At 44.3% G+C, this 15,698-nt stretch overlaps 1 protein-coding gene across 1 annotated transcript; it reads left to right on the top strand.

The window, feature by feature from the left end:
* Positions 1-314: 314 nt before the first annotated feature.
* Positions 315-6,184, top strand: LOC311123070 (protein NLRC3-like; the record flags this gene model as incomplete). Its single annotated transcript, XM_084197350.1, has 5 exons — positions 315-359; positions 3,811-3,998; positions 4,252-4,418; positions 4,696-6,066; positions 6,159-6,184. The coding sequence occupies exons 2-5, from the start codon at positions 3,838-3,840 to the stop codon at positions 6,182-6,184; spliced, it is 1,725 nt and encodes a 574-aa protein (XP_084053476.1). The 5' UTR covers positions 315-359; positions 3,811-3,837.
* Between the last annotated feature and the right edge of the window lie 9,514 nt (positions 6,185-15,698).

Below are 15,698 nucleotides of genomic sequence, written 5' to 3'. Positions count from 1 at the left end.
TTTCCCTATATAGTGCACTACTTTTGATATTGCACCATGCTCAATCTCCACCTCTCCCTACCTCCCTCCCTCCACCCCCTCCATCCCTCCACCCTCCCTCCCATCCCCCGCACCTCTTCCTCTCTCCCCCCACCTCTCCCACACCCCTCCCTCCCCCCACCTCTCCCTCCCTCCACCTCTCCCTCTCGCCACCTCTCCCTGTCTCCTCCCTCCCTCCCTCCCTCCACCTCTTTCCCTCCCTCCACCTCGCCACCTCTCCCTCTACCTCTCCCCTCCCTCCACCTCATGTCCCAACATAGGAAGTATAAGGAAGTAGAGGAAGAAATGGACTTTACAGGTAGAAGACAAAAACATCAGAGGTCTGTAGCTTTCTTTTACAATTTAATGTAGAAAAGTGTTCTGGAGAAGTTAGGCTATCATAGAGAGACAGATGATTTAGGGGTAAGACGTCTGCAGAATTATAAAGTTAATACAATACTGATTTCAACTTTCAAGAATGATGAGTTTAGTCTTATTTATAAATCAAATCAAATTGTATTGGTCACATGCGCTGAATACAACAGGTGCAGACATTACAGTGAAATGCTTACTTACAGCCCTTAACCAACAGTGCATTTATTTTTAACAAAAAAAGTAAAAATAAAACATCAACAAAAAAAGTGTTGAGAGAAAAAAGAGCAGAAGTAAAATAAAATAACAGTAGGGAGGCTATATATACAGGGGGGTACCGGTGCAGAGTCAATGTGCGGGGGCACCGGCTAGTTGAGATAGTTGAAGTAATATGTACATGTGGGTAGAGTTAAAGTGACTATGCATAAATAATTAACAGAGTAGCAGCAGCGTAAAAAGGATGGGGTGGGGGGGCAGTGCAAATAGTCCGGGTAGCCATGATTAGCTGTTCAGGAGTCTTATGGCTTGGGGGTAGAAGCTGTTGAGAAGTCTTTTGGACCTAGACTTGGCACTCCGGTACCGCTTGCCGTGCGGTAGCAGGGAGAACAGTCTATGACTAGGGTGGCTGGAGTCTTTGACAATTGTATATTGGTGTTGATTCATATTAATTAGCCTAATCAATATGATCCAATGTGATGTGATGTTATAGGCTACAGGGCTATGAGGTAGGGTATTATTGGTAAAGGCGATTGACAGCACATTATCGTGATTATTATCCGCGTGATGAAACAACGTTAGAAGACGTGCATCGGAATTATGTAAAGATGTCACTAAATAAAGAAAATAGTCTGTTTCGACAAGTCAGTCAAGTAAAAATGACGTGCAACAATAGCATAGAAACTAAATAAATGTTGGGATAAATCAAAGTTCAAGTTGAAAATGCTTTCTGGCGACATGGATCAGAAAGGTGGTGGTCCGTTTTGATCACTGCTGTGCGCTCGATATAACTTGGCCGGCGCACCGTTGCGTAATGTTACCCACTGGTTCAATCGTTGTCGGCACACCTTTCATCTGAATACATGCCCCGGTGCAACGGACGAGATAAACTGATCGCACCTCATGTCAACTCGAGCAGTGCATGGGTGTATTCACTAAGGGCACTATTCCAATTTATGAAAATAGGCCTTTCTTATGCACGCCTTTCCTACGCACTGCTCATCGTTTCTATTCACACTTTACCTTATTAAGTTGCATAACGGGTTTTGCAGGCGTGGTTCCCTTGCGTGCGCTGAATAAATGTAATTCAACCGCTGAAAACACTCTCACATGCTGGCCAACAGATTTTCTGGTGGAGTTTTCATTAAATAGCGTTTTCAGTACATATATTTTAAGCCTTTAAGTACGGTGTACCTTTAATTAGATTTTTTTCGACAGACTAGAATACATCGAGAGAACGGGTTGAGAATATTAAAAATACTCGGATTTTGTAGATTATTTAGGCACATTTTAGGGTTAAGAAAGTATGTATGAATCATAAAAAAAACTGGTTTGGAGAACCTTTACACACGACGCAAAAAATATGCAAAATGTAAGCTACAAATTGAAGAAAACGAACACTAAAGTGACAGTTATAAATGTATGTGGGTTTTACTGACGGTGGCTCTCGATAGTGGCTGATATTTAACATGATACAACTTGTAAAATAAACGGAGAAAAGGCCGGGCATAGCCTATAATTAAAACATTCCGAAGCTCATACATCAACTCGGCAGGTTCAGTCCTACAGAAGCCTAAAGCTTGGGTGTCCAAATTGCATCCACGCCTATTATGAGGTCACACCAGTAGAGGTGCGTGCGTAAAATCACTGGGGAAGACAGAAAAATACAATACAATCTATGTGTTGTAATAATGTTTTTGCTCTATAACCTGTTAATTCATATGCCTTGTGACCCTGATATAGGCTTTAGGCCTAAAGGTCGAGACAATAAGAAGACACAGTGGGAGAATAAATTCAACCACACCTTTGTTTTTATCACAAAACCAGAGAGCAACTTCTGTCCGGTTAAGTCCACAAAGCATATTCTATGTAACAGACAGTTACATGACCTACATCATGGTCAAGGAAGTTAATGTTTCCGACATTTTCAGACCACTAAACAACTATTGATTTAGAACCACAGAGAGTTACAGCAAGTTGCAAAGAATGGTTCAATGTCCTGATTTATGTGTTTGTGCAAGTATAAAAAACATGTTGACTCACCCTACTTGTAGAGAAACGCCAATGACATCCTCCTCTCTTTCAGGTTGACAAAATGGTCTATCACTCTGTCATACAGTACACGGTCTATCACTCTGTCATACAGTACACGGTCTATCACTCTGTCATACAGTACACGGTCTATCACTCTGTCATACAGTACACGGTCTATCACTCTGTCATACAGTACACGGTCTATCACTCTGTCATACAGTACACGGTCTATCACTCTGTCATACAGTACACGGTCTATCACTCTGTCATACAGTACACGGTCTATCACTCTGTCACACAGTACACGGTCTATCACTCTGTCATACAGTACACGGTCTATCACTCTGTCATACAGTACACGGTCTATCACTCTGTCATACAGTACACGGTCTATCACTCTGTCATACAGTACACGGTCTATCACTCTGTCATACAGTACACGGTCTATCACTCTGTCATACAGTACACGGTCTATCACTCTGTCATACAGTACACGGTCTATCACTCTGTCATACAGTACATGGTCTATCACTCTGTCATACAGTACACGGTCTATCACTCTGTCATACAGTACACGGTCTATCACTCTGTCATACAGTACACGGTCTATCACTCTGTCATACTTTTTTAAATCAAAGGCCAAATGCTCGCAGGCTTCCCTTGTCTTCAATGCTACGGGCAACAATGTCATACTCGTTTGGACCAGACAGCATCAGATAGATGGCCTACACATAGAGAGACAGAGGGGCGCTGTTTAGCTCGCTCGGATGCTTTCTCCTGTGAGATACATTCAGCCTCTTGCGAATTAAAGGACAATTATGAAGCACAGAGAGACGAAAGATACATTATAGCCTGGCTTCCTTTGGTATAGAATAAATACCTGTCAGCTATTTTAACTGTCTGTAATGTCTACTTGGTAAATGTTTATAATGTCTGTCAATCTAAGCTGTAACGTCTTTTTAGTTGTGTTTACCCGAGGTAGACTAGCTGTTGTTATGGCGTCAGCTAATGGGGATCCAAGTAAAATCAAATCAAATTAACTGTGCATGTTTAAATGCAACATGAAGTCTCTGTTTGAACTTTGACCACAGACAGTAAAAATGTTGTCATTGTTAATGGTTCTTCAACAATGTTCAGAAATATTGACTGTTCTGTTATTTCTTATTGTAGCTGAGTGAGCTGTGACTTACATCTAAAATGAGTCTCTCTGGGGAGAGAGAGGAGGGGACCACTGCCTCTAAAATGAGTCTCTCTGGGGAGAGAGAGGAGGAGACCACTGCCTCTAAAATGAGTCTCTCTGGGGAGAGAGAGGAGGGGACCACTGCCTCTAAAATGACTCAAGACACCAGTTCTAAGAGGTAAGAGATGACATGTAAAATATACAGTTCTCTTAAAGATATAAAACTAAAGGGAAAGGTTTTCCCAAATTACATAAAATGTAGTTCTACATCATTCATTTAAAAGTCCCCAAATCGATTTACCAATTGCAGACTGTAGCTTTATAAAGAAACATTAGGACTTCTATGAGTTCAGCTATACACTTGTTGAAATGATGTAGATGAGGTACTGATGAGATATTGATGAGGTGATCTGCCTCCCTGTTTTGTTCAGTGTCCAGAAGCCCAGAGCAGAGTCACCTGCCCCCAGCCTGCTATCAATGAAGAGTGATCAGCCACCTGCTTTCAGCCAGGAACCATTACCAGATGACAATAAGGAAGTGGAGAGTTTGGACAGTGAGGATGCATTAAAGATCACACACAACCTTCTGGACAGAAGAAGTAAGACTGTGTTTCATACAATATTACAAAGAACGGGACAAAGGCCCCTCTAAAACACACACACACACACACACACACACACACACACACACACACACACACACACACACACACACACACACACACACACACACACACACACACACACACACACACACACACACACACACACACACACACACACACACACACACACACACACACACACACACACACACACACACACACACACACACACACAAACTTATGAGTCCCAACTCTCATTGTTTTCCTTCAGGTCAAACTCTTCTGACAGTCCAACAAGACATTAAGGCTAAACTGAAACACAAGTATCAACACATATCTGAAGGAATTAGACAACATGGAAACCAAAGTCTGTTAAAGGACATCTACACAGAGGTCTACATCACAGAGGGTGGAAGTGGAGGGGTCAATAATGAACATGAGGTGAGACAGATAGAGATGGCATCCAAGAAACAAACCACACAAGAGACACCAATCAAATACAACGACATCTTCAAGCCTTTAGCTGGACAAGACAAACCTATCAGAACTGTGCTGACAAAAGGAATCGCTGGCATTGGAAAAACAGTCTCTGTGCAGAAGGTCATCCTTGACTGGGCAGAGGGAAAAGCAAATCAGGACGTTCATTTCATGTTTCCTCTTCCTTTCCGTGATCTGAACCTGAAAAAGGACCAATACAGTCTGATGCAACTTCTTTCCCACTACTTCTCAGAGCTGAAAGAGATTGACAACATTGAAGATGGTGAAACCAAAACTGTTTTCATTTTTGATGGTCTGGATGAGTGTCGACTTCCTCTAGACTTCAAAAACAATGAGAGGTGCTGTGATGTCACGAAGCCAACCTCGGTGGACGTGCTGCTGACAAACCTCATCAAGGGGAATCTGCTTCCCTCTGCTCTCCTCTGGATAACCTCACGGCCTGCAGCAGCCAATCAGATCCCACCTGAGTATGTTGACCAGGTGACAGAGGTACGAGTGTTCAATGATCCACAGAAGGAGGAGTACTTCAGGAAGAAAATCACAGATCAGAATCTGGCCAATGAAATCATCAAACACATGAAGACATCAAGGAGCCTCCACATCATGTGCCACATGCCAGTCTTCTGTTGCATATCAGCCCCTGTCCTTGAGATGATGCTGAAAGAGGCAGAGAAGGATGAAGTCCCCAAAACTCTGACCCAGATGTACTCACACTTCACGCTCATCCAAATCATTGTGAAGAACAAGAAGTACAACAAAGCCACAGAGACAAACCCAAAGGAACTGTCTCAGTCAGACAAAGAGATGATCCTGAAACTGGCAAAGCTGGCTTTCCAACAGCTGCAGAAGGGCAACCTGATCTTCTATGAGGAGGACCTGAGAGAGTGTGGCCTTGATGTCACAGAGGCATCAGAGTACTCAGCATTGTGTACAGAGATCTTTAAAGAAGAATCTGGGCTGAACCAAGAGAAGGTCTACAGCTTTGTGCATCTGAGCATGCAGGAGTTTCTAGCAGCAGTGCATGCTTCAGAATCATGTCTGGACAAGAAGGAAAATGTTTTTTCCACCACTAGTGAGGATGAAGAGGAGGAGTCAATCCAGTTGTTTGACTTACACAGGAGAGCAGTGGACCAGGCCTTGAAGAGTGAGAATGGACACCTGGACCTGTTCCTCCGCTTCCTTCTGGGTCTCTCACTGGAGTCCAATCAGAATCTGTTACGAGGCCTTCTGACACAGACAGGAAGTACAACACAGAGCAATGAGGAAACAGTTGAGAAAACAGTCAGGTACCTTTCAGACAAGATCAAAAGGGAATCCTCACCAGAAAGGATCATCAACTTGTTCCACTGTCTGAATGAACTTGGTGCCAACTCTCTAGTTGAAGAAATGCAAACCTCCCTGCGATCAGGAACTCTTTCAGAAACAATACTAAAACCAGACCAATGTTCAGCCCTGGCCTACCTGTTACTGATGTCAGAGGAGGTGCTGGAGGAGTTTGACCTGAAGACATACACCACATCAGAGGAAGGTTATCAGAGGTTGCTGCCGGTAGTGAAAACCTGCAAGAGAGCACTGTAAGTTCTGCTATTGAGTTGATGTATACAGTATCATTATTCTGAAGGATTTGTATATCTAACAGATGATCTCCTCTCTCCAGACTGGATCGCTGTGACCTCACATATGAATCCTGTGAGACTCTGGCCTCAGCTCTGCAGACACCAAACTCCCCCCTGAGAGAACTGGACCTCAGCTACAATGACCTGGGAGACAGTCGAGTGGAGCTGCTCTGTGTTGGACTAACCAGTGCACTCTGCAACATACAGACACTAGTGTGAGTTAAATATCTTCAGTATCCACTGTGAGTGTTTATATATTATGTATGTACTATATACTGAACAAGAATATAAACGCAACAATTTGAAAGGTTTTTTGAGTTACAGTTCATATAAGGAAATCAGTCAATTGAAATAAATTCATTAGGCTCTAATCTATGGATTTCACATAAATGGGAATTCAGATATGCATCTGTTGGTCACAGATACCTTAAAAAAAAGTGTGGGTGTGTATCAGAAAACCAGTCCGTATCTGGTGTGACCACCATTTGCCTCATGCAGCGCGACACATCTCCTTCACATACAGTGGGGAAAAAAAGTATTTAGTCAGCCACCAATTGTGCAAGTTCTCCCACTTAAAAAGATGAGAGAGGCCTGTAATTTTCATCATAGGTACACGTCAACTATGACAGACAAAATGAGAAAAAAATATCCAGAAAATCACATTGTACGATTTTTTATGAATTTATTTGCAAATTATGGTGGAAAATAAGTATTTGGTCAATAACAAAAGTTTCTCAATACTTTGTTATATACCCTTTGTTGGCAATGACACAGGTCAAACGTTTTCTGTAAGTCTTCACAAGGTTTTCACACACTGTTGCTGGTATTTTGGCCCATTCCTCCATGCAGATCTCCTCTAGAGCAGTGATGTTTTGGGGCTGTCGCTGGGCAACACGGACTTTCAACTCCCTCCAAAGATTTTCTATGGGGTTGAGATCTGGAGACTGGCTAGGCCACTCCAGGACCTTGAAATGCTTCTTACGAAGCCACTCCTTCGTTGCCCGGGCGGTGTGTGTGGGATCATTGTCATGCTGAAAGACCCAGCCACGTTTCATCTTCAATGCCCTTGCTGAGGTTTTCACTCAAAATCTCACGATACATGGCCCCATTCATTCTTTCCTTTACACGGATCAGTCGTCCTGGTCCCTTTGCAGAAAAACAGCCCCAAAGCATGATGTTTCCACCTCCATGCTTCACAGTATGTATGGTGTTCTTTGGATGCAACTCAGCATTCTTTGTCCTCCAAACACGACGAGTTGAGTTTTTACCAAAAAGTTCTATTTTGGTTTCATCTGACCATATGACATTCTCCCAATCCTCTTCTGGATCATCCAAATGCACTCTAGCAAACTTCAGACGGGCCTGGACATGTACTGGCTTAAGCAGGGGGACACGTCTGGCACTGCAGGATTTGAGTCCCTGGCGGCGTAGTGTGTTACTGATGGTAGGCTTTGTTACTTTGGTCCCAGCTCTCTGCAGGTCATTCACTAGGTGTGGTTCTGGGATTTTTGCTCACCGTTCTTGTGATCATTTTGACCCCACGGGGTGAGATCTTGCGTGGAGCCCCAGATCGAGGGAGATTATCAATGGTCTTGTATGTCTTCCATTTCCTAATAATTGCTCCCACAGTTGATTTCTTCAAACCAAGCTGCTTACCTATTGCAGATCCAGTCTTCCCAGCCTGGTGCAGGTCTACAATTTTGTTTCTGGTGTCCTTTAAATAATAATAGAATAATATTAATAATTAATTAATTAATAAATAATAATAATATGCCATTTAGCAGATGCTTTTATCCAAAGCGACTTACAGTCATGCGTGCATACATTTTTGTGCATGGGTGGTCCCGGGGATCGAACCCACTACCTTAGCGTTACAAGCGCCGTGCTCTACCAGCTGAGCTACAGAGGACCTCCTTTGACAGCTCTTTGGTCTTGGCCATAGTGGAGTTTGGAGTGTGACTGTTTGCGGTTGTGGACAGGTGTCTTTTATACTGATAACAAGTTCAAACAGGTGCCATTAATACAGGTAATAAGTGGAGGACAGAGGAGCCTCTTAAAGAAGAACTTACAGGTCTATGAGAGCCAGAAATCTTGCTTGTTTGTAGGTGAACAAATACTTATTTAACACCATAATTTGCAAATAAATTCATAAAAAATCCTACAATGTGATTTTCTGGATTTCTTTTTCTCAATTTGTCTGTCATAGTTGACGTGTAACTATGATGAAAATTACAGGCCTCTCTCATCTTTTTAAGTGGGAGAACTTGCACAGTTGGTGGCTGACTAAATACTTTTTTTCCCCACTGTAGAGTTGATCAGGTTGTTGATTGTGGCCTGTGGAATGTTGTCCCACTCCTCTTCAATGGCTGTGCGATGTTGCTGAAAACTGGCGGGAACTGGAAGACGCTGTCGTACACGTCGATCCAGAGCATCCCAAACATGCATGTCTGGTGAGTATGCAGTCCATTGGAGAACTGGGACATTTTCAGCTTCCAGGAATTGTGTACAGATCCTTGCGACATGGGGCCGTGCATTATCATGCTGAAACATGAGGTGATGGCGGCGGATGAATGGCACGACAATGGGCCTCAGGATCTCGTCACGGTATCTCTGTGCATTCAAATTGCCATCGATAAAATGTGATTGTGTTCGTTGTCTGTAGCTTATGCCGGCCCATACCATAACCCCACCGCCACCATGGGGCACTCTGTTCACAACGTTGACCTCAGCAAACCGCTCGCCCACACAATCCCATCACGACACCATACACACTTTCTGCCATCTTCCCGGTACAGTTGAAACCGGGATTCATCTGTGAAGAGCACATGTCTCCAGTGTGCCAGTGGCCATCGAAGGTGAGCATTTGCCCACAGAAGTCGGTTACGACGCCGAACTGCAGTCAGGTCAAGACCCTGGTGAGGATGACGAGCACGCAGATGAGCTTCCCTGAGAAGGTTTCTGACTATTTGTGCAGAACTTTTTCGGTTGTGAAAACCCACAGTTAAATCAGCTGTCCTGGTGGCTTGTCTCAGACCATCCTGCAGGTGAAGAAGCCGGATGTGGAGGTCCTGGGCTGGCGTGGTTACACATGGTCTGCGGTTGTGAGGCCGGTAGGATGTACTGCCAAATTCTCTAAAACGATGTTGGAGGTGGTTTATGGAAGAGAAATTAACATAAAATTCTCTAGCAACAGCTCTGGTGGACATTCCTGCAGTCATCATGCCAATTGCACGCTCCCTCAAAACTTGACACAACTGTGGCATTGTGTTGTGTGACAAAACTGCACATTTCAGAGTGGCCTTTTATTGTCCCCAGCACAAGGTGCACCTGTGTAATGATCATGCAGTTTAATCAGCTTCTTGATATACCACACCTGTCAGGTGAATGGATTATCTTAACAAAATGGATTATCTTAACAAAGGAGAAATGCTCACTAACAGGGATCTAAACAAATTTATGCACAACATTTGAGAGAAATAAGCTTTTGTGCGTATGGAACATATCTGGGATCTTTTATTTAAGCTCATGAAACGTGGAACCAACACTTTACATGTTGGGTTTATATTTCTGTTCAGTATAGTTAGTATGTGTATGTTTTTAACATAATTTTAACATTTTGGGACATATCCAGAAACATACATAACATATATTAAACTAAGGTAAATATCTTGAGTGAGTTAGTATGTTTTTAACATTGGTTAATCATGTGTCCTTCTGTTATTGTCTTAATGCATCTCATTATTCTTAAAGCTTTGCATATTTAACAGTGTATCAACATATCTCCTCTCTCCAGACTGTCTGGCTGTAAACTCACATATAAATCCTGTGAGACTCTGGCCTCAGCTCTGCAGACACCAAACTCCCCCCTGAGAGAACTGAACCTCAGCTACAATGACCTGGGAGACAGAGGAGTGGAGCTGCTCTGTGATGGACTAACCAGTTCACTCTGCAACATACAGACACTAGTGTGAGTTAAATATCTTCAGTATCCACTGTGAGTGTTTATATATTATGTATGTGTATGTTTTTAACATTATTTGAACATCTTGGTAAATATGCAGAAACATACATAAAATGTGATAAATACAGTGGTGGAAAAAAGTATTTAGTCAGCCACCAATTGTGCAAGTTCTCCCACTTAAAAAGATGAGAGAGGCCTGTAATTTTCATCATAGGTACACGTCAATTATGACAGACAAATTGAGGAAAGAAAATCACATTGTAGGATTTTTTATTAATTTATTTGCAAATTATGGTGGACAATAAGTATTTGGTCACCTACAAACAAGCAAGATTTCTGGCTCTCACAGACCTGTAACTTCTTCTTTAAGAGGCTCCTCTGTCCTCCACTCGTTACCTGTATTAATGGCACCTGTTTGAACTTGTTATCAGTATAAAAGACACCTGTCCACAACCTCAAACAGTCACACTCCAAACTCCATTATGGCCAAGACCAAAGAACTGTCAAAGGACACCAGAAACAAAATTGTAGACCTGCACCAGGCTGGGAAGACTGAATCTGCAATAGGTAAGCAGCTTGGTTTGAAGAAATCAACTCTGGGAGCAATTATTAGGAAATGGAAAACATACAAGACCACTGATAATCTCCCTCGATCTGGGGCTCCACGCAAGATCTCACCCCGTGGGGTCAAAATGATCACAAGAACGGTGAGCAAAAATCCCAGAACCACACGGGGGGACCTAGTGAATGACCTGCAGAGAGCTGGGACCAAAGTAACAAAGCCTACCATCAGTAACACACTACGCCGCCAGGGACTCATATCCTGCAGTGCCAGACGTGTCCCCCTGCTTAAGCCAGTACATGTCCAGGCCCGTCTGAAGTTTGCTAGAGTGCATTTGGATGATCCAGAAGAGGATTGGGAGAATGTCATATGGTCAGATGAAACCAAAATAGAACTTTTTAGTAAAAACTCAAATCATCGTGTTTGGAGGACAAAGAATGCTGAGTTGCATCCAAAAACACCATACCTACTGTGAAGCATGGGGGTGGAAACATCATGCTTTGGGGCTGTTTTTCTGCAAAGGGACCAGGACGACTGATCCGTGTAAAGGAAAGAATGAATGGGGCCATGTATCGTATCGTGAGATTTTGAGTGAAAACCTCCTTCCATCAGCAAGGGCATTGAAGATGAAACGTGGCTGGGTCTTTCAGCCTGACAATGATCACAAACAAACCGCTCGGGCAACGAAGGAGTGGCTTCGTAAGAAGCATTTCAAGGTCCTGGAGTGGCCTAGCCAGTCTCCAGATCTCAACCCCATAGAAAATCTTTGGAGGGAGTTGAAAGTCCGTGTTGCCCAGCGACAGCCCCAAAACATCACTGCTCTAGAGGAGATCTGCATGGAGGAATGGGCCAAAATACCAGCAACAGTGTGTGAAAACCTTGTGAAGACTTACAGAAAACGTTTGACCTGTGTCATTGCCAACAAAGGGTATATAACAAAGTATTGAGACACTTTTGTTATTGACCAAATACTTATTTTCCACCATAATTTGCAAATAAATTCATTAAAAATCCTACAATGTGATTTTCTGGATTTTCTTTTTCTCATTTTGTCTGTCATAGTTGACGTGTACCTATGATGAAAATTACAGGCCTCTCTCATCTTTTTAAGTGGGAGAACTTGCACAATTGGTGGCTGACTAAATACTTTTTTCCCCACTGTATATCAAACTAAGGTTAAATATCTTGAGTGAGTTAGTATGTTTTTAACATTGGTTAATCATGTGTCCTTCTGTTATTATCTTAATGCATCTCATTATTCTTAAAGCTTTGCATATTTAACAGTGTATCAACATATCTCCTCTCTCCAGACTGTCTGGCTGTAAACTCACATATAAATCCTGTGAGACTCTGGCCTCAGCTCTGCAGACACCAAACTCCCCCCTGAGAGAACTGAACCTCAGCTACAATGACCTGGAAGACAGAGGAGTGGAGCTGCTCTGTGTAGGACTAACCAGTGCACTCTGCAACATACAGACACTAGTGTGAGTTAAATATCTTCAGTATCCACTGTGAGTGTTTATATATTATGTATGTGTATGTTTTTAACATTATTTGAACATCTTGGTCAATATGCCCTCCAGGTTCCCTTGGAGAGTTCATCAATGAGCTTGACGCCTTGATACGTTCCTTTCCTGAGGATGGCTCACCCCTCACAGTTTTGGGGGATTTCAACCTCCCTACGTCTACATTTGACTCATTTCTCTCTGCCTCCTTCTTTCCACTCCTCTCCTCTTTTGACCTCACCCTCTCACCGTCCCCCCCTACTCACAAGGCAGGCAATACGCTTGACCTCATCTTTACTAGATGCTGCTCTTCTACTAATCTCAATGCAACTCCCCTCCATGTCTCCGACCACTACTTTGTATCCTTTTCTCTCTCGCTCTCCTCCAACACTACTCACTCTGCCCCTACACAGATGGTAATGCGCCGCCGCAACCTTCGCTCTCTCTCTCCCACTACTCTCTCCTCTTCCATCCTATCATCTCTTCCCTCTGCTAAATCCTTCTCCCTCCAATCTCCTGATTCTGCCTCCTCAACCCTCCTCTCCTCCCTTTCTGCATCCTTTGACTCTCTGTGTCCCCTATCCTCCCGGCCGGCTCGGTCCTCCCCTCCAGCTCCGTGGCTTGATGACTCATTGCGAGCTCACAGAACAGAGCTCCGGGCAGCTGAGCGGAAATGGAAGAAAACTAGACTCCCTGTGGACCTGGCATCTTTTCACTCCCTCCTCTCTAGATTTTCTTCATCTGTTTCTGCTGCTAAGGCCACTTTCTACCAATCTAAATTCCAAGCATCTGCCTCTAACCCTAGGAAGCTCTTTGCCACATTCTCCTCCCTGCTGAATCCCCCCCCCCCCCCCCCTCCTCCCTCTCTGTGGATGACTTCGTCAACCACTTTGAAAAGAAGGTTGACGACATCCAATCCTCGTTTGTTAAGTCTAATGACACTGCTGGTCCTGCTCACACTGCCCTACCCTATGCTTTGACTTCTTTCTCCCCTCTCTCTCCAGACAAAATCTTGCGACTTGTGACTACAGGCCGCCCATCAACCTGCCCGCTTGACCCCATCCCCTCCTCTCTTCTCCAGACCATCTCCGGTGACCTTCTCCCCTACCTCACCTCGCTGATCAACTCATCCTTGACAGCTGGCTATGTCCCTTCCGTCTTCAAGAGAGCGAGAGTTGCACCCCTTCTCAAAAAACCAACACTTGATCCCTCTGATGTCAACAACTACAGACCAGTATCCCTTCTTTCTTTTCTTTCCAAAACTATTGAGCGTGCCGTCTTTAGCCAACTCTCTTGCTATCTCTCTCAGAATGACCTTCTTGATCCAAACCAGTCAGGTTTCAAGACTGGTCATTCAACTGAGACTGCTCTTCTCTGTGTCACGGAGGCTCTCCGCACTGCTAAAGCTAACTCTCTCTCCTCTGCTCTTGTCCTTCTAGACCTGTCTGCTGCCTTTGATACTGTGAACCATCAGATCCTCCTCTCCACCCTCTCCGAGCTGGGCATCTCCGGCGCGGCTCACTCTTGGATTGCGTCCTACCTGACCGGTCGCTCCTACCAAGTGGCGTGGCGAGAAGCTGTCTCCGCTCCACGTGCTCTCACCACTGGTGTCCCCCAGGGCTCAGTTCTAGGCCCTCTCCTATTCTCGCTATACACCAAGTCACTTGGCTCTGTCATATCCTCACATGGCCTCTCCTATCATTGCTACGCTGACGACACACAACTAATCTTCTCCTTTCCCCCTTCTGATAACCAGGTGGCGAATCGCATCTCTGCATGTCTGGCAGACCTATCAGTATGGATGACGGATCACCACCTCAAGCTGAACCTTGGCAAGACGGAGCTGCTCTTCCTCCCGGGGAAGGACTGCCCGTTCCATGATCTCGCCATCACGGTTGACAACTCCGTTGTGTCCTCCTCCCAGAGTGCGAAGAGCCTTGGCGTGACCCTGGACAACACCCTGTCGTTCTCCGCTAACATCAAGGCGGTGACCCGATCCTGCAGGTTCATGCTCTACAACATTCAGAGAGTACGACCCTGCCTTACACAGGAAGCGGCACAGGTCCTAATCCAGGCACTTGTCATCTCCCGTCTGGATTACTGCAACTCGCTGTTGGCTGGGCTCCCTGCCTGTGCCATTAAACCCCTACAACTCATCCAGAATGCCGCAGCCCGTCTGGTGTTCAACCTTCCCAAGTTCTCTCACGTCACCCCGCTCCTCCGCACACTCCACTGGCTTCCAGTTGAAGCTCGCATCTGTTACAAGTCCATGGTGCTTGCCTATGGAGCTGTGAGGGGAACGGTACCTCCGTACCTTCAGGCTCTGATCAGTCCCTACACCCAAACGAGGGCATTGCGTTCATCCACCTCTGGCCTGCTGGCTCCCCTTCCTCTGCGGAAGCATAGTTCCCGCTCAGCCCAGTCAAAACTGTTCGCTGCTCTGGCACCCCAATGGTGGAACAAGCTCCCTCACGACGCCAGGACAGCGGAGTCACTCACCACCTTCCGGAGACATCTGAAACCCCACCTCTTTAAGGAATACCTGGGATAGGATAAAGTAATCCTTCTACCCCTCCCAAAAAAATATATATATATATATATATTGTAAAGTGGTTAACCCACTGGCTATAGGGTGAATGCACCAATTTGTAAGTCGCTCTGGATAAGAGCGTCTGCTAAATGACGTAAATGTAATGCAGAAACATACATAAAATTTGATAAATACAGTGGGGGAAAAAAGTATTTAGTCAGCCACCAATTGTGCAAGTTCTCCCACTTAAAAAGATGAGAGAGGCCTGTAATTTTCATCATAGGTACACGTCAACTATGACAGACAAATTGAGGAAAGAAAATCACATTGTAGGATTTTTAATGAATTTATTTGCAAATTATGGTGGAAAATAAGTATTTGGTCACCTACAAACAAGCAAGATTTCTGGCTCTCACAGACCTGTAACTTCTTCTTTAAGAGGCTCCTCTGTCCTCCACTCGTTACCTGTATTAATGGCACCTGTTTGAACTTGTTATCAGTATAAAAGACACCTGTCCACAACCTCAAACAGTCACACTCCAAACTCCACGATGGCCAAGACCAAAGAACTGTCAAAGGACACCAGAAACAAAATTGTAGAC

This window comes from Coregonus lavaretus, assembly GCF_964263955.1.
Source record: "Coregonus lavaretus genome assembly, contig: HAP1_SCAFFOLD_452, whole genome shotgun sequence".
In the NCBI taxonomy this organism is placed as follows: Eukaryota; Metazoa; Chordata; class Actinopteri; order Salmoniformes; family Salmonidae; genus Coregonus; species Coregonus lavaretus.
Note: the sequence above shows the minus strand (reverse complement) of the source record. Positions and strands in the feature narration are given on the sequence as shown.